Consider the following 24,061-nt stretch of genomic DNA (forward strand, 5'->3'; position numbering starts at 1 on the left):
GTTGCAGAGTGTGTTTTTCAGTGTGTGGCCCTTGGGAGGCATTCACATGCCCTCCTCTTCAGCTTAAGGTCGGGTCTGTGCTCTTACAGGCACACAGCAATCGACAGCAGTGACCTGGCTTCATTCCATTTCTTGTTGACCTGACCTGACTTTCACATAACTCATGTATCACTCTTCAGGCTCCTTGGTTCCTCCTTATGATTCTTTTAAGTCATCCCTCCACAGAAGCTGACTTTCTGTTTTGTGGTGCTGTGGTTATACTTCTCTAGACCATGAGAAAGCTGAGAGGTCTGTCTGTGCCACCCTTCCCATTTCTCCACAGAATTTTTGGAAGTTAGTGATAGTTGATATGTTCTTAGAAAATAAATTGGAATTTCAAGGAACCTGTTTCCAAGATAGTGCCCATGCATTTTTATTTCCATTACACTTATGCTTTCTGATAGGTTTCTGTCCTTTCATACTTTTTTTTTTTTTTTTTGCCTCTGGCTTTTTTTCTTGTGTCCAATATGTATTTTTCCAAATGCTGCTTCCAACAGCATATTTTATTATTCTGACAAGAACAGCAACACCTCTGTAGATTGTCCTACAGCAAAGGCATGACAGAATAAATGATCATAAATAATCTTACACAATTTCTGTGTTTCCAGTCCTTCAGTTCCTCTCTCCAAGGGACAAGTGTCCTGGCAAACTGCTTCATATGGTATTTAAAACCCAAACCCGATTCTGACAGAACAGATGTGATTGCTGCCATTTGAACCCAAATCTTAAGAGTATGATAGAATGGCCCCTGGAAGCCACCACCAAGCATTGATAGACCCCGTGTTGCTGGAATTTTGTTAAGTTATGGGGGTTCAGATACTTTTTCTACACATTCAAACTGCTGCTGGGAGAAGTTACCCTTTTTTAGTCACAGAATTCTGATACGCATATGTCTTGTAGAAAGATAAAAAGCTGCAGTTTGGATGGCTTAAACTCTCCATATCTCAGTTTCCTATGTATAAAGTAGGAGTAAATAAATTTATTTATTTATTCTCTATTTTTTGGGTGTAATTTATGCTGTCACTCTTTGGCACAGAAAGTTCTGTTGAAGGCTTTGCTACCACTTCAGATATGCTCTCACAAAAAGTCACCCAAGCTCATCATGGAGAGTAGCTCTTTGCTGCATCACATTGCCTTTCTTTTATGCACATATTCATGGCTTCTGCATCTGGAAGAATGTCTGACAACACTTGTCATCTGCATGTCATGTTGCATGTTTGCAAGTCCCTCTCTCACACTGCTCACAGGAGCTTCGGGTGCATGTTTAAGCTCAGGGCCATTGAGCACACAGGGATACATAAGGATGCAGCCCTATAATGCACTTAGAGATGTATTCCCAAATGTCCAAGGGTAAAGGTAGTGCAAAAGATTAGCACATACACAGAGGAAAGATGTGCAAGGAGAAAACCCAGTGGATGGATAAGTCTGTAGTGGTGCTTTCTTATTAATTTGAAAATCTTTTGGAGGTCAATATTTCTATAGAGGCTTTTGAAAGTAAATATGTCTATAAATATTGTTTTGGTTGTTTACACTATCTTGTTAAAATGCTTAAAACTGAGGAAGGACTTACATAGTCTTACACAGTGAATATGGGTCTTGCCTACAAAGCTGAATGGTGAGACAGGTAATACCAGCACACTTGAGGACCTAAAGGCAGAAACTGGTAAGAGCAGAATACTGGTGTTACTAGTTGTACAGTTCTTCAAACTGTAATGAAATAATTCTACAAGTAGGTATATGTGCAACGTGTAACATTAACTGAATTATGTAGCTGATAAAATAAGATCCAGGTTTTATTCTCTAAAAATAGAAATATTTATATGGAAATATCAGATGGGAATGAAGGAAGCCAAAGATCATAAACTGAGACTCTCAGATATTAGACAGCTACTCCCTGGGGCTTACTGTCAGGCCTGCAATATGCCAGTGCTGTACAAAATAGTCCACTGCCTGAGTGGAAGGAAACACATCACAAATGTGATATTCAACTGCAGTTGTTATTATGGAGGTCAGAGTCCTTGGCTGATGGGAGAAATAGACCTCAGCAGAAGTGCCAGCAGTAACTGGTAAGGGAATGTATTAAATAAGCATCAATGACAAATATACTCATAGGGAAGCAAAAGTTTTGTCTTTTTTATTGCTGAAATAAAGCGCGTAATAATTATAAAAATATAGGAGTTAGTCTCTTTGGAGCCATCTTTCCAACTGTTAAGATCTAAAGGTATTTTGGAGTATCTCTGAATTTTCAATTTCAAGCATTATAGTAGAAACAATAATTCTCATTTTGAATAAACAGTTCATCACATGATGCTCTGGAAGCTGTTGTGTGGATTCACTGCTCTGTTACCTTCTTGTCATCCCTGAAAAGAATGTCAAACAGGAGATGTGATGGCATGAAAGAAAGGAGTGTCACTTCTCTCAAATAAGGTTTTCACAGATCGTATCTGTTTCAGGAGGCCCTGCAGAGAGGTGCAGAGCAGTGCTAGTCATGGAGGTGTGCCTCACAAGGCTCGTTCATCTCTGCTGATGGGTGGGGGACTTTACTAAAACCACTGTCTTGTTGGGCCCTGTTTCAGGTGGGATTCCCTTTGTCCTCACTGGAGAGCTTTTCCAGCAGTCACAGAGGCCAGCTGCATTCATGATAGCTGGGACAGTCAACTGGCTCTGCAACTTCGCCGTGGGACTGCTCTTCCCCTTCATCCAGGTACTCAGCATCCTTGGTAATCCATGCGCACTGATATCACTGCTGTGCACAGTTCCCTTGAGGTTTTGAAAGCCTGACCTAGTCCATGGGGCAGCCCCAACTCCTCCAGCAAGTGGATGTTTCTGTGTGGTTTAATAGGATTTTCTTCCAGAAGATGAGGAGTGACTGTTTTAGTAGGGTTAGATCCTCCCTTCCAGCCCAGCTGGCCAGGCACTTCTGGTTCTACCAGCTGCCTCCATGGCAGCTGGGCAGGGACAGAGAACAAGATCCCAAATCTAGGGACATTTACTCAGAATACTTTTATTTAGGTAGGTATTTTGGTTATTTTTGTTGTTGTTGTTGGTGGTGGTTTTGGGTTTGTTGTTTTTTTTTTTTTTTTTTTGCAGGGGTGTATTTTTTTTTGTTCTGATTTTTTGTTGTTGTTGTTGTTGTTGGTTTTGTTTTTGTTTTTTTTTTTGCAAGGGTGTATTTTTTTTGTTCTGATTTTTTGTTGTTGTTGTTGTTTTGTTTTTGGGGGGTTTTTTGTTGTTTTTTGGTTTTTTGGGTTTATTTTTTAATTATCTAGTGTATTTTTTTTTGTTCTGATTTTTTGTTGTTGTTGTTTTGTTTTTGGGGTTTTTTTTGTTGTTTTTTTGTTTTTTGGGTTTATTTTTTAATTATCTAGACACATTTCTCCAAAATTGCAGTTTCTGCCTCCTGCACAAAACTGGGATAACCGTGAATTCTGCTTAGCTGTCAGATTTTAATTCAGGCATCTCAGGACAATCCCTGCTTGTTCTGCTAATGCTACCTGACAGATCACCTGGTGAAAACTGCTTAAAAAGACACTCAGTAGATTCAAATTAAAAGGCAAACTGCCTTTTATAATTTTCCACATGCATATTAAAGCTTCTTGAGTGATTTAGTATACATCCATATGAAGTTTGCTGTAGCCTTGGGGAATTTATCATTATGTGTCATAAAAATATCCAGTTGTGTGATTAGAAAATTATCCAGTTTAGTTTTAATGAAGATAAATTATATTTCCAGCTTGAAGGTTTTTGGGGGAATTTTTTTCTTCTTTTAAAGAAGAGAGAAATAAAAAGAGAAAAAGCTCAGAGTTTGTACCTAAAGATGAAAGCAGTGTTACTCAGACTTTGATTTTTAAAGCTTTTTCACAAGATCAAACTAGAACATCTCCTCTTTCCTAAGCTTTAACTTTTTTTCCTATTTCAGTCAACCTTATTCTCAAAATTCAGTTTATGAGTCACCACTTTCTTCACATAAAGGCAATATCTTCTTAGCTCATTTTACCTTAACCAGGAAAAAAATCTTTAAGTTACCTTCACAGGATAATGCATAATCCTGCCTGTGTATTTAAATACTAACCTGATTGCTTGAGAAACAGCAGCCACTTTTTTTGATCCTTGGTGTGCTTCTACAAAATTATTCCAAACATTTGGGAAACAAATCTGTTAAGTTTAGGGTTACTAAAAAAATCAACCAGTAGTTAATTTTCCAAATGTCACCAATTAACTAATTTGAATGACTAGATTTTTGCCCTTCAACCATCTGTAGATAAATATAATCAAAAAGTGGCTTGAGTCATACATTAAAACATATGGATGAGATTGAAAAGCAGTAATACAAATCAATTTTTGACAAATTAAAAAAATAAAAGTTGAATGTGGTTTCTCTTCCAGGCCTCATCACTACCTGTTTGAGGTGCTGAAATGTGAACAGTAAATCAGAAAATAGAATGTATATATATGTGGAAATGGGTGCAATGAGCTGAAGCAGGCACAGGGAACAACAAACCTGCAGAAAAGTATAATCTAAAAGGCCAAAAACTTCTGGTGCAGTAGAATAGGTTTCTTGTGTTAAAGAAATACTCTTCACTAGCAATAAGTTTTTAGTGATACACTTCAGTAATCCAGTGGTTTAGCAGAACCTTAAATTACATGTTATCTGGAAAAAGTTTCTGTTTATTTTTTGTAAATGTGTTGCATAAATACAGAGAATTACTAAACATCAATAATTACCAAATAATGTCCCAACCTGCTATTTTCATTACCTGCTGATACATTTTTATTTCATATTTCAAGTTGTGCTATTATATTGTTATGAGGCACTTAAAGACTACATGGTAAATTAGTAATATATTGTAGGGAAATGTATCAGATTTCTCCAGAAGTTTTCTGTCATAATAATTTCTCTTTGTAGAAAACTGGGCAGTCTTTTTGATGTCAAAGTCTCATTGTATATTCAGTACATATTCAAGAAATAGTTAAATTGCTATGTATATTTTTCATTTTCAAGAACAGCTCATCTTCAGACTTTCCTCCTAATACAAAAGTTTCTAATAAGTGGGGAATGCAGAGGAATATGATCAGGGAACTGCTATATGGAAAACTGATTTGACCCTTAACTGGGGTTTGACCAAAATAATCTGATTGGATCAGTGATCCAGAAGGAGCTCAGTATCACATGGGATAAAGGTGCTACAAGCCTTGAAGTCTTAGTTCAAACTGCCTATTAGTACCATGCTAAGACCTTTCAAAAACTAATTTATTTGTGCCTGTGAAGTAGTACTTCTGAGTCATTATACTAGATTCTGGAGGTTTTCTTTTACTTCTGCTTTATTTCTTCCTTAGTTTTACACTAAAGATTTTCATTCTCATGCCTCAAGATTCATTTACTCAGCAAGATTATCTTTTGCTTGTCCTTATTTCCTTACTGTGTAATAGTATCCCTTGACTTTTCCTATTACTTAGCACAAGGATTTCAATAACAGGTGTGCACAGAAAGTTATGCATAGTCTCCCTGAGCAAGGTGTTTCAAGCTTCTTCAAATACATTGGATGTTCCATGTAATGACAGTGTCCCTATATTAGGGGAAAAGGTTGAAGTTCCCCTCAAAGATGAGAAAATAAAATGTGGGCTATCAGAGAGTTAGATATGCTTATCTTAATTAGAAGGAACCCACTTCAGGGATACAATATAAGGATCTGTTACATTTTTATGAAGAGATAGTGAGGGTGTGAAGGTCATGGTTGAAATTGCAGTTCATGTCTAACAATGTATTTTTTACTTAGGAATTACGTTTCATGAGCATTCTACTTTAGTGCTCTGTCCTTCTTTATTGTCTGTCCTGCACTTTCAGCAGAACCTTAAGTTATGTGAACAGAAGAAGGACAAAGGGGAAAGGACACAAGCCCTTATCCATTTGTTTCACTGCATTATATCAATTTGAAGGAAAGTGAACTCAAATGCCTACATGAATAACAGTTTTTTTCTGCTGATCAATTTTGTAAGACATTGAACCATTTTCACTTGACCTCACCACTTCAAAGGCCAGTTTGACCCACATCTCATGACACTAATCTTCATGGCAACTTCCAAGTGCAAGGAGCCTTTGCTGGTGTCAGGGGCTGTGACTTTGCAAGTTGAGTGTTTAGAGTCACATTTGGCATTTGCTGAGAAGAACAAAAAGTTTTGTTTTAAAAATATTAACGTGTTAGGTTTGTTAAATTAATTCAGATTTTTTTCATTTTCTCATTTATTTTGCTGTATCTTCTCTAGAATATATGTTTTCCTGTTTCCAGTATCACAGTCCTGCTTACAATTTAACTTTTGTTACAGAGTGTGTTAAGTCAGTAAGCAGCCATTGCTAAATAGCACGTAATGATCCTCTCAACTCCTTTTAGATTCCTGCAGAATATGGTGTTCACAGCGTGCAACCTATTAACAGGAAGACTGTTCTCAGCTAGATTGCTTCAAAAGTAACAAATTGTACAGGTTTTTAAATTAAAACCAAAATTTTGGCCATTTCAGTGTTAGGATTTTTTATTTGTTTCAGTTTACTTTTTAGCTTTCAAAAATTAGCTCTTTTTCTCATTCATTTTGGGCACTTAAAGTCAGTTCACAATGCTAAAAATTAAGTATTCTTTACAATTGTATTTAAAGGGAGATGGGGGAAATGCCTGTACATTCTCTCTAATGTGTATAGCAGGCCCTCACAAGCTGGGGATAGGTTTGTTCATCTCTTTGCTTAAGAAAATGTGGAAGAGCTGCACCTACTTATTCATACATGTTTCTTATGCAGCTCTATTTCATCCTCAAAGTCAGGCCTGATTGCTTGCCATGCCTGGGATCTGATTTGAGGGAATTGCCCGATTACTTCAACTTTGATTCTATTTTGTGGTAATTGCAGGCATGTCTTAGGTAAATAATTTCTTGGTTTTCCTTTTTTTTCCCACAAATACAAAGCCTTGATTATCTGCAGAAAAGACAAAAATGAGTAATTCAGGATTCAGCTGGCCAGAATTTGCAGAAATGCTGTTTTTCAAATGGCCTCCTTAGAAAGCTGGTATTAAAATAGAAGGTGATGCATTTTAAAGTTTATGCTTAACTATTAAATATCCTGTATAGCAATAGTCTTCACCAGCCTCAAAAATCCAATGTAAATCCTGTTTTGAAGAGGTTTTATTAGTTTGCTGACCTAGTAAGTGCTTCCCTCAGGAGACTGCATCAATAAGTGTGTCTGCTGTTCTTTTGCCCTCCCCATACACCTGATGGAGCAGGTGACCCTCAGTAACTCCAGAAAGCCTGGTCCTTCAAGGATCCTCACTGTGTATCTGCCCTTGTTTGAATGGATATCTACCAGGGGACAGCACTGTTGCTGTTTAGGAATCCACCTGAAACTCTGCTCACCTTTGAACCTTGGGTGTTCCTGCAGGAGGTTATGCTGAAGGAAATGCTAAGGGGAAACAGCTGCAAAGCACAGGCTGTTGTAGAGCTTTGTTCTGACCTCCTCCTGCCCTTTGGGTTTCTAACCATGCTTATAGGAGCCTGGCTTCAGGTTCTGCTAAGGAAACATTCCCAGCTCTGGCAAGGCTGTCTGGGCTTGGGGGAGGAGAAGCAGCTTTGTTCTGAAAAGGTGCAGGGTGTTCTGAACCTGAGCAGCCTGTGCAGGCAGTGTGAAGAGAGCAGCATGAGTGGATGTGTCACTGGGACATGGATGGGGCTGCCTTGGAGCTTCCTGCAAGCCCAGGGCTGCTGCTGCTGCTGCTTGCAGCAGAGTGTGAGGCAGTAACCTTTCCTTACGTGAGGAAATGCAGAACTACAGAAACCACTCACTTTCCTTAATTTTTTTTTTCTCTATTTGCTTAGAACTTCCATTCAGAATTGCTTTGCTTTTACTTCTTCCTCTGACATTCCCTTCCTGTTTTACCTGCCCCTTCCAGCTGTTCAGAGGTGGTATGTTTTGCTAAATTGAATACTTGTATGCACCAGAAGAGTCAAGCTACTCTTCTGGTGGATACAAATATTCAATTTTTTGACCGCTGACGCTCCTACTCCATGTAGCACGTGAAATACTGTCACAAAGCATAGAAAAAGGATTTACCTTTTCAATTTTATCACATATGTTGTCATTATTCTTGTATCACTGACAATGTACATGTCAGTGAAGAATCTTGAGGCCATCCATGTCTGTAGGTCCAAATTCCCAGAGCTGCAGAGTATCCGTGCTTTGTCACCAAAGACTTTAACTGAAGTTCTTCCTCAGCTTTTTACTCCCACCCCAGCCCAGGATAAGCAATATTCTGTGGTTTTACTTCTACAGTAGCAGCAGTAGGCTCACCTCTAGCACACTGGAAGGAGTAAAACAGAGGAAATACAGGTTAATTAGGAGATTATGGTGATTACAGTTATTAGTGAAGTACACGGGTTTCATGGACATAACATAAATAATATCCAGTATAAATTTAAAAAGTACACTTATCTCATGGAACAAAGATCCTGTTTCCTGGCAGATCTGTCTATCAGTACCTTTTCTGTAGTAGCCATTGTTCAATAGCTCAGCATTTACTGCATTTCACCACATTATCTCACCTTCTATGTTCCCTGATGGGCATGTCAGATACGTTTGGGCCAATCTATTGCTTGTTCCACCCCTCAGATCTTTCCTCCAGCACCAGGCAATTCAAAATACATCAAAAACAGATAAAAATGAATTAAACATCCAGGCTGAACTGTATCCCACCTATGTCCCATTTAAGGTTTTTACTGAGTTGGGATTTGTGATTTAACATTTTCCTCCCCCTTTACCCTGTATTTCTGTCTTACAACCTATATCAGTGTGCAGTGCATATGGAAGGTTTCATGTTTATAATGAGTAATTTAATCAGTATGTGATGTTCTGTGCCAAATGCAGGTTTGGGTGATATAAATTGAACTGTGGTTGACTTATAAAAGGCTTATGAATGAGTGGTTTTCTTTGCTGCGAGTGTAAAATAATAACCAGCTTTAAAAAAATATTATAACTGAAGAATGGCTGGTGATGAAAGGGCTTTTTGTGGTCACCCTGCAGTGTTCCTCCTGTCTGGGAATTATGGGCCTGTTGGACAAATCCTGCAGGACCCAATACACCAAAACACCCACTTATAACAAAGTTTAATTTTTAGCTTACTCTCTGTGAAACTTCAGTGGGAGGTCCTTGAGGGCTACTTTGTAAGGAATTGCAGAAATTAAGAAGAGTATGATTATTACAAATAAATATAAGTACATTAGGTAAGATAATTGCAAACAAGACATGCAATCATGAGTGTTTAGTTAAATTAGAAGAGGTTTACTTATATATGAATCAAAGATAATAAGCACTAATTTATTTAGCTCATGGACAGCAAAGAAATCAAGAGGAATTAGAAAGGGGAGACAAAGTTGTGGCTCCACCACCAAGAGACACAGGTAACTTATTACATTTGGTTGCCATGTTTATTTATATGAGGTATTAATGGTTCACTTCCGTAATGGAAAATGTGTAATTCAGTGAAATTTTAAGAAGTGAAAAATATGATTCTGGGTTGAAATTCTGCCATTCAGCTGAAGAACAATTACAAATGCGGAAGATCCACATGTAAAATTTAAATTCTTAGCATGACAGGATGATTTATGAGGCACTGCAAAATTATTTTCTCCTGTCTCCTACATCCTTTTGCTTCTGCCTCTGTATAAGCTATTTGTTCTATTAAGTTCTATTTGTTACATGCCAGAATATTCCCCCCTCCCATGTTACCCATGGTGTTTGGCTTCTGATTGTCAGCTTGCTTAGGACTTCATGCTTCTAGGATTTAATGAAAAAGCATTGATGATCTCTAGAGTCCATAGACAATATCACAGAATGCATTTGCTAGCTTTTCCTGTTACAGACAGGATTTGAAGCACTGAGCTAGGTAATGAATTATCCGCAGAAACAGAGAACATTGTGACTCGGCAGGCTGGAAATCAGCCATGGTATTAAAAAGCAGCTGCAGGAAAGGTTTTTTCCATTCTTTCTTTCTTGTTCCACGCAGGAATTAATGTTCTTCTTGCACACCACGCATGATGCATAATGAGCAAGTGAAACATAAAAATAGTGCCAAGAATTGCATACACCTTGAGCACCAAAGCAGGGAGCTAAACCACCTGCAGTGTAGGACTGGTGTGACTAACGAGGCATGATGAGAGTCTGTTTCAAAAATGTGTAAAATGGAGGTTACTGGCTCTGTCTTACTTGTTTCAGTTACATACCTTTAATGGCATCTATAAATATGTGTGTTGAGGAAGACAGGTCTGCTTCTTCTGTCCTGTGTGGCTTTCCCTGGGTTAACCTCAGCCTTGCAGCACCTGAGGTGATGTGTGAGGAGTTTGGCTCTCCTTGGGTTTGCTGTTCATGACCTCACACAAGGCACCACAGAAATGTCACCTTATTTTTGGAGTAACCCTTTCCGGTTTAATTCAGCCTTGTTAATAAAAACAATCAGAAAAATATGGGTAAGTTGGATGTTTGAGAGTGTTAATCAATAGAGGAGGAAGGGAGGTTTCCTCAAATGTTGCAAGTGGCTTTTGTGGAGCCATAATATAAAACCTTTTCCAAGTTCAACAAAGTTCATATGGTATTTATCAAATGTTTTTTCACAATTGTACTGCTGAAAGGTAATTGGTAGCTGCTAAATGATCTAATAATCACCAGGCAGTTTCAGTGAAGTTCAACTCCTACTGGCTGGTTGGAGCCTTTATAATCAATTTATAAATGAACTTCTTTACATCTACTCTCTTTACTTTTGCAGTAAAATCCATAACATTCAAATATGATCTGTACTTTGCATTCCCTTAACTAACTCTTACACTTTCTAGCATAAAAAAGAAATGCATTTTATGGATTTTTTTTTTTCCTGCTGTGAACTCCTGTAACCATAAGAGTGATAACAAATGTGTGCTATTTGGGGTTTTTCCCTCATTTATTTTGCAAATCTCAAAGGCTGTAACTGCTGTGATGAAGACGCCCCTGGCTATGGCAGTTTTTCCATGGGTTTTGCAGAGGTGCACAGCACTGCTAAAGCGTGCCTTAGTTCCTGGTTCTGTGTGCAGAACCACCCAGAAACATCTGCCTTGTTTCCAGAGACCCCGGGGCAGTGCCAGGCTCAGCTGAGCACAGTGCAGGATTCCTGTTCTCCCCTGCTCTTCCCCAGCTCACTCCGGTGTCTCCCAGCACTGCCCAGATTGCAGCTCTGTGTGCCTGTGCCAGGAACCTGCTTTGCTGTCGACAGGCCACAGGCAGTGTTGGAAGAACCAAAATTTCATGCATTTTTATGAACTTCTCAGCGCTCCAACTAGCAATGAGTGCCAGTACTGTACTTGGTTAAAAATTGCTCCATACGCCCCATTTTTTCTTTCAAACCATTCCTGCTTTTTTTCTGAATTTTTTCTCTTTTGTAATGACCATCTCCTGTTTTCTATTCACAGGCTGGTTTACAGACCTACTGCTTCCTAGTGTTTGCTGGCATCTGCTTTGCAGGAGCGGCCTACCTGTTTTTTGTCCTGCCTGAAACAAAAAATAAGACATTTCATGAGATCAGCCAAGCATTTGCCAAAAGGAATAAAGTAACTTTAGAAATGCAAGAGATGAACCACTACCCAGGAGAGAAGAAACCAAGTGAAGAACAAGAATCAAACTTCACATCTTCAGTGGACAATGGGGAAACCGTAAAAGGGATTGTGTAAAGCCAGGATGTTCTTTCGGGGGATGGGGGAAAGCGTGCTCTTTTCATTTATAGCAGTGCACAACTTGTATATTTTATGAACATCATGAACCGCTTCTCCCTTGGAAATGTTCTAAGTGAGTCTGGGTGAACTCATTAGCAGCTGGGGTAACAGTTGAGACAGTGAGGGGTGGGAGGAGAGGCAACTGATGAAATAAATGAGATGGAGTTTCCTTGGCACCTGTGAAGCAAGTGCTGTGCTGAGTGGGATGGGGAATATAGACTTGGAGATGTGAAGGGCAGTGGGGAGCCAGGGTTTTGAGCAGCAGCTGGCTGAGCACCCCTGTGTGCTCACAGGGAGCTGGGCATGCTCTCTCCAAGAGGAGGAGGAGGAGGCAGAGATAAGGGAAGAGATCCCGGGGGGCTCTGCTGAGAAGCAAACCTGGAATGGCACCAGCATGTGTTTCTCCATGTTTCCCAAGATGTCATTCAAGCTGCCCATGAGAGCTGACACGACACTTCCCTCACCTCCCATTCCTTTTCTAGCTATTTTGACTTTCAGTTGCATTGTTTGAACATCTCCCACCTTCCCACAAATGGGCAGCTCTGGGCCCTGATGAGTTTCCTTGTCTCACTTGCAAATCCTGAATCACTAGGAATAGAGAGTTGTCTCTAGCTTCTGGGTTTGCTGGCACTGCATTTCTCTGAATACATATATTTACATAATTTTAATTTTTAACTTAAAAGGTTTAATATGAAAGGAAAACTAAACCTCATGGGGAAGTTTGTAATTTTGATAACAGTTTTTCTTGATCCCTCTAGGTACCTGGATGTTGAGGGATAATAAGGATTTTTAAATTAGATAGCTGTTTTATACGAATAGTCAGTAAGTCTTCGAGCTGCTCTCAGCTAGGAGTAAGACACAAGAAGAAAGTGCAGCATGTAGGTAGAGTCAACTGCTTCCACAAGTTAAATTTACTAATCTAGAAATTGATGAATTTGGAGCATTCTTGCAAGAAAATGTGCATATATATTCATATATGTATGCATATATGAATATATATATATATATATACATTCCAAGTATAGCTACATATTAATATTCAATGGCTTAATATTATTTGCTTTAATGTGAAGGAGGGTAGACAAAGATTGGATATTAGGAAGAAGTTCTTCACTGTGAGAGTGATGAGGCCCTGGGAGAGGTGGCCCTAAGAAGCTGTGGCTGCCCCATCCCTGGAATTGTTCAAGTTCAGACGGAATGGGGCTTTGAGCAATCTGGTCTAGTGGAAGATGTCCTTGCCCATGGTGGGGGATTGGAACAAGATGATCTTTAAGGTGCCTTCCAACCCAGGCTATTCTATGATTCTGTGATTTATATTCTTATATACGCACACACAATGGATAATTATTTTTTCAGTATTTGGGGGAGTTGGGGGGTGTTTGTATTTCTCCAAGTGATAAGCTGGTTTTTGTTTTGTTCTACACTGTAAATTACACTGTAAATTAAAATCAGAGATCCTAATGTTCAGCTGCTACTACTAATTTATGCATATAGTTTTATACTGTGATTTATTTGTACATGGCATATTTACCACAGACATTGTAAGCTGACCTAATAGGGCAATTTCATTACTAGATAATTGACAAAAAATTGATGGGGGCTTTTATGCCAAACTTTATGGTTGGTTGGGTTTTTTTGTGGCGTTTTTCTTTCCCACTGGAATAGATGTACAGCAGTAAGAATATGAAATATATATGAGAAAGAGAATTAAGAATGAAAAATAAAAAATGTATGGGTTTGGTGCTACTATTAAGAAAGAGAGCAAAGCGGGATTATTCCAACTGACAGTCATAAATGGAAGCTAATCAAATACTGTGGAGAAAACTGAAAAAAATATTATTATAATAACCACTTGTAAAATTATATATACAGCAAATGAAAATATTACCTTTCAGTGCCTTTAGTTCCCTATTCCAAGGGTTACATGAGCCTTGCTAGGTGACTGGCTATGTAAACACTGAGTGTGAATGCCAGACCTCCAGAAAATTTTATGAAAAATTTCTTCCTTTTTTGCCTGCAGGGCAAGACTGGCAAATTCAGATCCTCTCCTTCAGACTGGGAATTACCTTACTTTGTAGTTAGAGCTGGTAACACAATATGATGAGATGTGCTTTGAGCCAAGGTGGAAGATTGGAAACCAATATTATCAGAATGAGCAGAATTTAGCACTTAGTGCTGCTCATCAATGTACATTATAGACACTGTTGCAAATGTTATCATTGGATAACTTCCATTAAATATCATGCTGACCTAATACAGCAGTTGTGTCAGAAATCAGAACTTCTGCAACAAGATAAAATCATCTTACATTTGCTTACAGTTGCATTTGGAGCCCAGCTCTGAATGCATAGGTAGAAATGTTTGATAGAATTTCCTATCACAGCTCGGGGGCCTTGTACAGCATTAACAGCAAGGGGTCATGTTTTCATTTCTGCAGTCCCATTTCCCCCTCTTGTCCTGCCTGAGATGGGCACACACTTTCTGTGTGGCTGCAAAGAGCTGCTCCAGACTGGGTATGGTGTGGGACGGGGGTTCCACATCTCACCTGATTTTTGTTGCCATCCAAAGCAATTCCAGACCAAGCTCATGCTTTGTTCACTGGCCAGGGACGTGTCCTCTGCCTTGGAATGTGGAAGTTTCAGATATGCCAGTACTTCATTAACTTTCTCATCTCTGACCCTAATGAGAGCTTTGTGTTGTTCTAGAAGCTGTTCCACGCATTTTTTTCTCCATTGTTACACTGCTATAGTTTTTCCAGCAATGAGAAGGCAACATGGAAAATATCAACAACTTATAGTTTATTTTTTCTTGTTGAATGTATCTAATTGTCTATAGCCTGTGTGTTTGTCAGCAAGTGTTGTGTGGTGTCACATTCCCTTTTCCTGTCTGACACTGGGGTGAGGTACTGTGAGGTGGTGCTTGTATGGGTACAAGTCTGTGTGATCAACTATGTCCATGCACAGTGATTGCAAAATAAACATTTGGAATAAAATTTAAATTATGTGGATTTTGTTCTGGGTAAATCTGAACCTCCACATATGCACGTTTCAATTCCCTGGGTTTTTTATGTCCCAGTACAAGACTGTTCAGCCCTCTGTCTGGATAACCCAAGTCACTGTGAACTCTGCAGTTGGATGGTTGGGAATTACAGGAAGAAAATGATCAATGAAACTGTATATTTTTTTAAGAATTATTTATATTTTTCTTCTCAAATCATACTCCACACTTCATTCTTTCATATGTTCATACTGGGCTTCAGAAATAAAAATGCAGACAAGGATGTGAGGAAAATTATTAAAACTGGCTAGCAGTAGTAATAACTGCTCATAAGAATTGGTGAAACTGGTGAGGCTTTTTGCGGAAAGTTGTCATTTGCAATGGATGACTTTGAGTTGCTACAGCTCTACTTGGTGAGAAATTCAGTCAAGTGACTATTTCTGCTACAAGGATATGCAAAAACTGAAATCTGAAATATGTATAAAAAGTTGAATTTCATACTTCAGGTTTTGAAGCCAATTTTCACTCCACAAGGATCTGCTTTCTAGTGGGGGAAGATGTGAGTAATAATCCATATGGGATAATTTTCATCTTCAGAGTAAAATTTTAAAAAGTAAAACAAAAAAAAGTGAAAAAAAAGCCCACTCCAAAACCAACTCTTTCAAATTTGCTTTCTTTCATTTGACTATTTTTAAGTGCTTTTCCTTACAGACATCACCATATAAACTATTGGAGCTCACATCACCTTGCACAGCAGGAAGAACAAATCCAAGTAAAGCATTCTTGGGAAATGTCTGTGGACTTTTTCTTTCAGTCCAACTCAAGTAAACAGAGTTCAGATAAAATCTAAAAACCTGAAACACAGAGGCCCAAACTGAAGCAGGTTTGTTAAGGTAAACATTTGTGCAGTTAAAACACTCAGGTTTGAGTCCATACTTAATTCTCTCTACAAGTGATTTTGTTTGAAAGTGAGCTCTGTGGAAAGGTGAATTTCGTGGCAAGTGCTTGGTACTTGGACTCCTAATCAAGTTACACAGCTCAGTAAGCAATCATGCATAACCTGAGTCACTAGAGCCCTCTTCCTTGCAGGCTAAGCTGCACTAACCTTGTTTTTGCCATGACCTAAGACAAACACGGGCAGTGGATAATTGAGCTGCTTTTTGAGATGTTCCTGCTGAAGCTTCACTACAGTTAAACTCTTTTAAGCTTGGATTTTGAGTTTAAAAAAATATGCAAGGAAAACTTTCAGGAGACATTTACACAGTGAGTAGTGAGGTTAACAGGAATCTTCTCCAGTGGTTTCAACTACACAGGTGTACCCAAGAAAAACGTGGTATACATACAGGAATGCTGAGTTTAGCAAACCTAGCACATTTTTATCTTCTTTAGATAGTAAACCAGTGGCTTGTTTTCTCAGTCTAAGAAAATAATTGTATAATTCACTGGCTGCAAAAGCACCAATCTGAGGCATTTCTTCTGAGTTTGGGAGCAGGTTGGTTGGTTGGAGATTTGTTGAGGGTTTTTTTTAAGAGAACACTTTCAGTCTGGCTCATACACCAAAGCAGAGTACCAAGAATGAGACTGCTGGAGTTGTTGGTTGTCTTAAGATTCTTCCCAAAAGGTATAAAGCCAAATGTGACTCTGTCAGATCCTTGAAACACAATCCATTAAGAGCATGATCTTGCAAATGTAGGGGGTGATTTGTCTGCTGCTGTGTAAGGTGCCATGCAGAGACATTGATTTTTGTTTCATTTTCTCTTGGTCCTCTCAGTTAAAAAAGTCAGTCAAGCTAAATGCAATGCTCATCTCTACATTTGTTCCATCTTTTGTTTCTGACTTGTTCCACCCAATTATATAAAAAATTTTACAGTTCACACTTGAAAATCAAAAAGCAATAGGTACTTAGGAAAAGAAACTTGCCAAAGACTACAAAAGTGATAAATACAATTTTCTCTACAGGCTGGCATTTTCAAAGATGAATTCAAGATTTAATCCCTTAAATCCAAATTTCATAAAAAATTCATCTCTTTAAATTAAACTCTACTGTCTATGTATATGTGTATATATAGAGAGACTTTTGTTATCCTATGGAAAAAGTTCAGCAGCTTTAATTCTTATACATAAAATAAACTGGACCATTTGGATACTATATCAAGTTGTGAATTGGACAGGTCAGACACACCAGACACTTGCATTAACAAACTTAGCTAAAGTTTCCATGATCTTAGACTTGGAAAAGTTGTCTAGCAAGGCTGTCTCCTTTTGGCCAGCCTTAGATTTTTCATTTTCCGCTTTTCTAGACTGTTAGGGAGAGACTATGAAGCTAATTTGCTTAAATTTACTTTGAGGCATCAAAGGAAAACATCAAAACTCTTTTCATCCAACTAGAGAACAATTTGTATTGAAGACCCTCAGGAAGCAGCAGGTATTAGCATAGTGCTCAGGCTAAATAAACTCTTCCAGGATCTAGTGATGCATTTTGTACACCAGAATCTCAGAATTTCAGTGGGGAGATCTCACTGCCACCCCTCCCTTCTCTTCCCTCTCTTTCCCCACCTTCCCCTGACATGGGCTGTGCTTTGCTCTAGGTGTGCCAGCACATCTTTAGAAAGAGCATTCCATCAGCTCAGAGTGAAAGAGTCTTGAGAGGCAGAAAGGAGGGGTCAGCTCTCAGTGGGATGAAGGGGTGGCACTATGCAACCATGGCTCTCCTGCAGACAGGTACAGCTGCACTTTGCAACTTCTTTTATGGACTTTAAACTGGCCATGAGCAATGCAACCACAAGGAAAGTGGAAGAAACTCTGGAGTTTGTGACAGGGCAGCTGCTGGCAGATGAAATCTGTGTCTGAGAAATCATCCAAGATGATCTCTTAGACATTGCTGCTCATGATTTAATTACTATGAAACATGTAGGTATCTGCAGTATCACTCTGAGATCACTGCTCACTGTGCAAAAGTAATCAAACAAAACAAAAGGCCAAAGGGATAACAGTGGACATCACAAAAAAAATATAATATTACAAACTAAGTTTTCTAATGGAATATCAGTTAAGAATAAACATGGCCAAGAAAAACAGGATGCAAGACAGATGGCTTATTTTTTAGTACATGACACCTATTCAATGAGCAATTAAAAATTAATTTAAAGGTAATAGAAAAGTTCAGAAATGCATAACCAAAGCTGTAGAATTCATTAGCACAAATTAGAATTAATGAATTTTTATAGGAGTAGATATTTAAATTAATAATAACTTTCATATTTACATTAGGCACTTGAAATAAAGAAAAGCTGTAGATAATAACAGCTAAGAAATTTCTCTAAGGAGCTGAATTGCCTATAATTGGCCATTAGATCACACTCCCATCTTCTTTTCAGATGTACAGTTAAATTATGGACACAAGCTGATGCTTTTCTGGGCTGCCATTCAGGCATGCTGTCACAATTCTTACAGGTTGCAGTGAACACTACTTCTTGACCCAGATGACCACAGAAGTGGGGAAACTCCAGCACTACCCAAAAAATAAATAAATAAGATATGAGGAAGGTGGGGAAAGAGGAGGGGAAAGAAGGGAATGTGGCAATGAGACCTCCCCACTGAAAGGCTGGGAGATTCTGGTGTACAAAATGCATCACTAGATCCTGGAAGAGTATATTTAGCTTGGCCCAGCCTGAGCACTATGCTAATACCTGCTGCTTCCTGAGGGTCTTCAATACAAATTGTTCTCTAGTTGGATGAAAAGAGTTTTGATGTTTTCCTTTGATGTCTCAAAATAAATTTAAAGAAATTAGCATATAAGTCTCACATTGTTTCAAAAAAACCCAAAATCCAAGCCCCAAGTTGCCCAGGGAAGTTTTCATATTAAATTTGAAACATTATGCCTAGTGATAACCATTGGGAGATTGTGTTCTGAACTTTTTTAGCTCTTTTAAAAGCTTTGCTACATTTCATTAACTCATATTTTGCACAGCTGTTACTTGGTAAAAGTTTCAACCTTTTCTCATTGTTCACAGCCTTGGCTAATCAGCATGAGAAATGAATGTTAGTAAGACAAAAAAAAAATTCTAACAATTCAGCAAGAGTAGGAGGAGAATCAGCATGTCTGGCAAGCTTGCATGTTCATTATGAACCAGGACAGCTAGCTCTGATTATTTAAAATTGCAAAAACTTAATAAGTATGTTTTCTAAATATTCTCAAACTATTTACTAAATAGGGTCAGCTTTGTACTCCAGAGTACTGACTTGAAGAGCTGGACTCCAAATGGAGTAGGTGATGTTGGCACTCGGGATGTGGGTGGTGCTGAAGAGATGATCACTCTGGAATTCAAAATTGTTCTCAGCTCTAAGACAATTTTTGGTTTAAATTTAGAAGTGACAGAATATTGTAACACATCATACTTGCTTTCACTGTCATTAAGTTACTCAATACTACTTAAAAATCAGATTTTGAAGGCAAAGACATTTCTTTTATCTTTCAAATGAAAGACATTGACAATGCTTTCTTCTGTACACAATATTAGATCATGGACACTTATTTGATGGCCACTTTTGATCAGTGTCTTGGTTTGAAAAGACAGGAGTCTGTGAAGGAAGGCAAAAGCCTTCTGTGAAATGGAGAAGGTAAACTCCCTCCCTCCGAATTATCACAACTTCAGAATTAAAAAAGGCTCTCAGGCAAAGATATGGGAAACGGGAATAACAGTTCTTTACTGGAAGAAAAAAAAAACTAAATAACAATGTAATTTAACACAAGCAAAACAACCACTGGCAGAGTGAGAAAAACCTGACACCCTGAGAGGTCAGAGTGTTGATAGTAGTCCAGCCAGATGGTGGCTGCTCCTCCTGGAGCGGCGATCTGCAGAAGGGTGTAGATCCCTTCCGAAAATGCGGCGAAGGAGCAGCTGGGCCTTGGTTTCTGATTCCTCTGGGAAATCCAGCGAAGAAGGCTGTCTGTGGTCTCAGAAGTGCTTGTTTTATGGTGGCAGGGATGCTTGGCTCCTCCCTCTGGGTGGAGCATCTCCCAATGGGATGATGTAACTATCTTACCAGCCACAGTGAGTAATTCAATAGCCCATTAGCAGGAGATTATCTTCCTGGCAGTGTCATTGTTCTTGAAAGAGATAAGAAAAACTGCCTAACCCCCAACAGATGGCAAAAATAGAATACATGCTTATTTTACAAGCCAGGACAATCAGTTATACCATGAACAGCTTCAATAGGTGAAGAGTAGAAAGCTTTTTCCAGCTCCAGTAGTTAATGTAATGTCTTTTAGGTTGCTCCTATTTCAGAATCAAAAGAAAAATACCAAAATAGTCAAATATTAAAGCCATTCTCTCTGGGGCCCCACATAATAGTTTTTAGAGAGTTTTTACCTTTAAATATTGCAGGATCTAAGGCAGGCAGTGCTTGGCATTTTACTCTTCCCTGTCATCACAGGCCAGGATTTCACTCAGAAACCTTTACACAGCACTAAATATTCACATAAATACTTTTGGTGATGAGAAAATTATTGATAAGCAACACAAATGAGAGCTAGTCATCAGGTTAAAAATTAGCAGGACTGGGTCCTTGTTCATAATCAGTACTAATCTCCCCAGTCTGTGGTCCTAAAGATTTATTGTGGAGCTAAGCAGGATATGACTGCTGCCTCCTAAGACTGAAATTAAAACCATCTCTACAAGTTGCTTCCTGCTTTCAGAATATGCTCAGCAGGAATTATTACAATGACCAGATTTCCCTGGGCATTTATCTGTAATATTTCATCTGACCTACATGCACAACTCAACCAGCTCAGGATCTGCCCCCCTCAGGGCTGGCTGGGTTTGACCAAGTTCCTGCACAGTGTCACTGCTGGCAGCAGGTCACAGATCCACTCCCTCAGCCTGGCAGCAGTGCTTGCTTGTTTTAGTCCTTTCACAGTTACTTAAAGGACATAAATCTTACAATTTATTGAGATGAAACATGATAAATGCCTAATCTGCTCCATGACATTTTGTGCTTCATATTTATGAAACTCAATAGTTGCTTTACTCTGTAATTTTTGGTGTTTTCTTTATTTGTGTATATGTGTTTTTCATGGCAAAAAATTCTGCCCTTGCCTATTCCCAAGATTTAGAAACATAAGATTCTCTTGGGGGAAAAAAAAAAAATCTTGCATAGTATTTATTTAAGAAACCATCAAATAACATTTTCACAACCCCCTTCAAAGTCTATGCTTTTGTCAGCTGGACAATAGCGAGGAAGCTATCAGAGAAAAAGGAAGAAGAAGAAGATCAAATGTCATAGAAGTTCTCAAAGGTGCTGAAGCTGGAAGAGCTCCTCTTGCTCTGGCTGCTGCTGTCCTGGAAGGAGCCAGCTCAGCTGCAGGACAGCCCTGGGGGCTGGGAGCCCTGAAGGAGCAGCACCACTCTCCCTCCTGCACTCTGCTTGTCTTTCCAACAGCCTCTGAGGCAAGAAGCAAACTCTGAAGGGGTTGTGGGAAGCAGAAATAGCAGCTAAATGCCAGGCTCTGCCCAGCCAGGCTCTGCCAGCTGACCCTTCAACCTCAGGTGCATCCCTGGCACATTAGATTGAGTGCTCAGCATAAGTGCCTACAAACATTTCTAGCCCAAGGAAAAATCACTGCTTGGAAAAAAATCACACATAACACTCAAAAGTTGAGTTTTCTTCAGGTATGATAGCCCAGTGACAGTGGCACTGCAATCGTGCCAGTTTGGTTAGACCCCACTGTTATTTGGTGGAGCAAATAGAGTTCTGTCACTGTGGTGACTAATGACTCTGCTTCAGATGTATCCCAGTGCAAAACAGAAGGAAAAACATAGAGTAGACAGCTAGGTATTAGTCAGTTATTCCTTGTATACATTCAGCAGAATATGAAGAATGCTCACAGACTTTAAATATCTTTTCTGTCATGATGGCAGTTGATCTTATAAAATAATGATTTTCAGATAATTGCTCTTTCCAAATGTTTCTTCTGCAATAAATTCAAATAATAGCTATGCAGAGAAACAAGCATCTCAGACCCAAGGGGAGTTTTGTTTATGGGTCAATAGTGCAGCTATGTGATTCATTCCCAAAATTACATGTGCAGAGATCTTTTTATTCAAAACAGGGAATGTAGCTTCAGATGTATCCCAGTGCAAAATAGAAGGAAAAACACAGAGTAGACAGCTAGGTATTAGTCAGTTATTCCTTGTATACATTCAGCAGAATATGAAGAATGCTCACAGACTTTAAATATCTTTTCTGTCATGATGGCAGTTGATCTTATAAAATAATGATTTTCAGATAATTGCTCTTTCCAAATGTTTCTTCTGCAATAAATTCAAATAATAGCTATGCAGAGAAACAAGCATCTCAGACCCAAGGGGAGTTTTGTTTATGGGTCAATAGTGCAGCTATGTGATTCATTCCCAAAATTACATGTGCAGAGATCTTTTTATTCAAAACAGGGAATGTATAAAAAAATTCCTTTCATTTTAATAATTGTATTCAGTTAATAAATCCATTCCCAGAATAATGGAAATCATATGCAGCATAGGGGAATAATTATATATTTTTTTTCATGCAGAGTTCTTTATATTTAGATTATTTTATACATATATATACACACACAAATACATATGAAATACAGCTTTATGTGCTGTACAACATAAACATTTTTTTCTATTTCTAATAGAAGTAGTTCAGTAAACTGTATCTCCTTGCATCATGAATATCTTTACTAAATTGCACAAACTGAAGCACTTCTCCAGACCAGTTCACAGATTTATAAATTATTTATGTATCTGTCAAGAGTTTAGTGATTTGGTTTCTTTAGTTAGAAAGGAGAAGTTCTAGAAATCATCACTGGAATAGTTCTAGTCCTTCAAATAGAAATACAACTGTGTACAATTAGTGAAGAGGGATTCCAGGTCCCTGCTGCTTTGGCTTTTTCTACATTTACTCCCAGTTATTGATGCAAAGTTTGTAAAATCTGTGTAATTCTGGGAGAGCCGTCTGTGCAAATCCAGGGCCAAATAACAATAACAAATAACAATAGGAAATTCATAGTTCTTGTAGAACTTAGAGCAGCTTAAAAAGCCACTGAAACTAAGTTTTTGTGAGTTATTTTCAGTCAAGTCCTACACAGAGCATATTCAGAAATTCTCACACAGCTTAACTAGCAGCTTTGAATGCCTCATGAATTTTTATGATCTTGTTAATACTGAAATAGTGGAGTCCTTTCTATATTGCTTAGTTTATGTTGGCAGTAGAATGGGGAGTTATATTAATCTATTGATGCCTGCATCTTTTTATGTACTCTAGCAAAATGTGTGTAGAAAATAACATGTGTGATAACATGGATTCAGAGTTTTTGGGGCTTGACAGCTAAAGCCTGGGTTTATACATGACAGGATGGCTCAGGTACAGAAAAACATTTTTTAATTTAGTCTCCCAGGCAAAATCCACTGTTTTTTACAAACAGGAACTGTTCTCCTTGTTTGAATTTGCCAAGCAACTTCAGAGGTGCTCAGTGGGTGCTCTCAGCCTGCCTGACCAGGTCAAAATCCTGGCCTCTGGTGAGTACTTTCAGGGAGGAGAAAAATCACATTATTCAGCATACATGTTGACTCCAAAATGACACCAAGACATTGAGAACACCCTTTTTCTTAGTCTCAGCTGCTTCTTTTAAGCACAATTCTCCCAGCACCTTCCCTCCCCACATAGCTCCAGCCCACTCCTCATACTAGCCATCAATTCCATTGTTTTCTGCATTCTATCAGCTTACACAGCACTGGTGCAAACAGCATTTTTCAGGTCTGTGATCCCGCAGGCTTTTCATGAGAACTGTGATTTACACATTTTCACTCCCACTTTAGGCCCACCGCCGGTGTGGTTGAGCCACTGCTCAGGGCTCACAAGGAAGTGCAGTTCACAAACCAAAGCTGCAGTTCAGTCCTGCAGGTCACAAACCAAAGCTGCACTGATGAGAAATGAAACCAGTCCACAGAACCCAACAGTTATGGAATCATTTGGGTTGGAAAACACCTCTAAGATCACCAAGTCCCACTCTTGACCCAGCAGTGTCAGGTTCAGCACTAAACCTGCCACATCTACTGTCTTTTAAACCCTTCCAGGGTGTTGACTCCACCACTTCCCTGACAACGCTTTGGAACAGGCTGCCCGGGGAAGTGGCTGAGTGTCACCTCAGAGATTTTGAGGAAGAAGTTCTGTGGTGCTGACAGACATGAACCTCTGAAGAAAGATCAAAAGA

General features: G+C 38.8%; 1 protein-coding gene across 1 annotated transcript in view; it reads left to right on the forward strand.

Annotated features, from left to right (window-relative positions):
• SLC2A9 (solute carrier family 2 member 9) overlaps positions 1 to 14,800 on the forward strand; it is a 100,264-nt gene extending 85,464 nt beyond the window's left edge. The window contains exons 13-14 of the mRNA XM_039728955.1: positions 2,616 to 2,743; positions 11,509 to 14,800. Coding sequence (XP_039584889.1) covers positions 2,616 to 2,743; positions 11,509 to 11,766 — 386 coding nt within the window. The 3' untranslated portion in view covers positions 11,767 to 14,800. The remainder of the gene's footprint in view (positions 1 to 2,615; positions 2,744 to 11,508) is intronic.
• Positions 14,801 to 24,061: the final 9,261 nt, after the last annotated feature.

This window comes from Passer montanus, unplaced genomic scaffold, assembly GCF_014805655.1.
Source record: "Passer montanus isolate IOZ18808 unplaced genomic scaffold, ASM1480565v1 scaffold67, whole genome shotgun sequence".
Classification (NCBI taxonomy): Eukaryota; Metazoa; Chordata; class Aves; order Passeriformes; family Passeridae; genus Passer; species Passer montanus.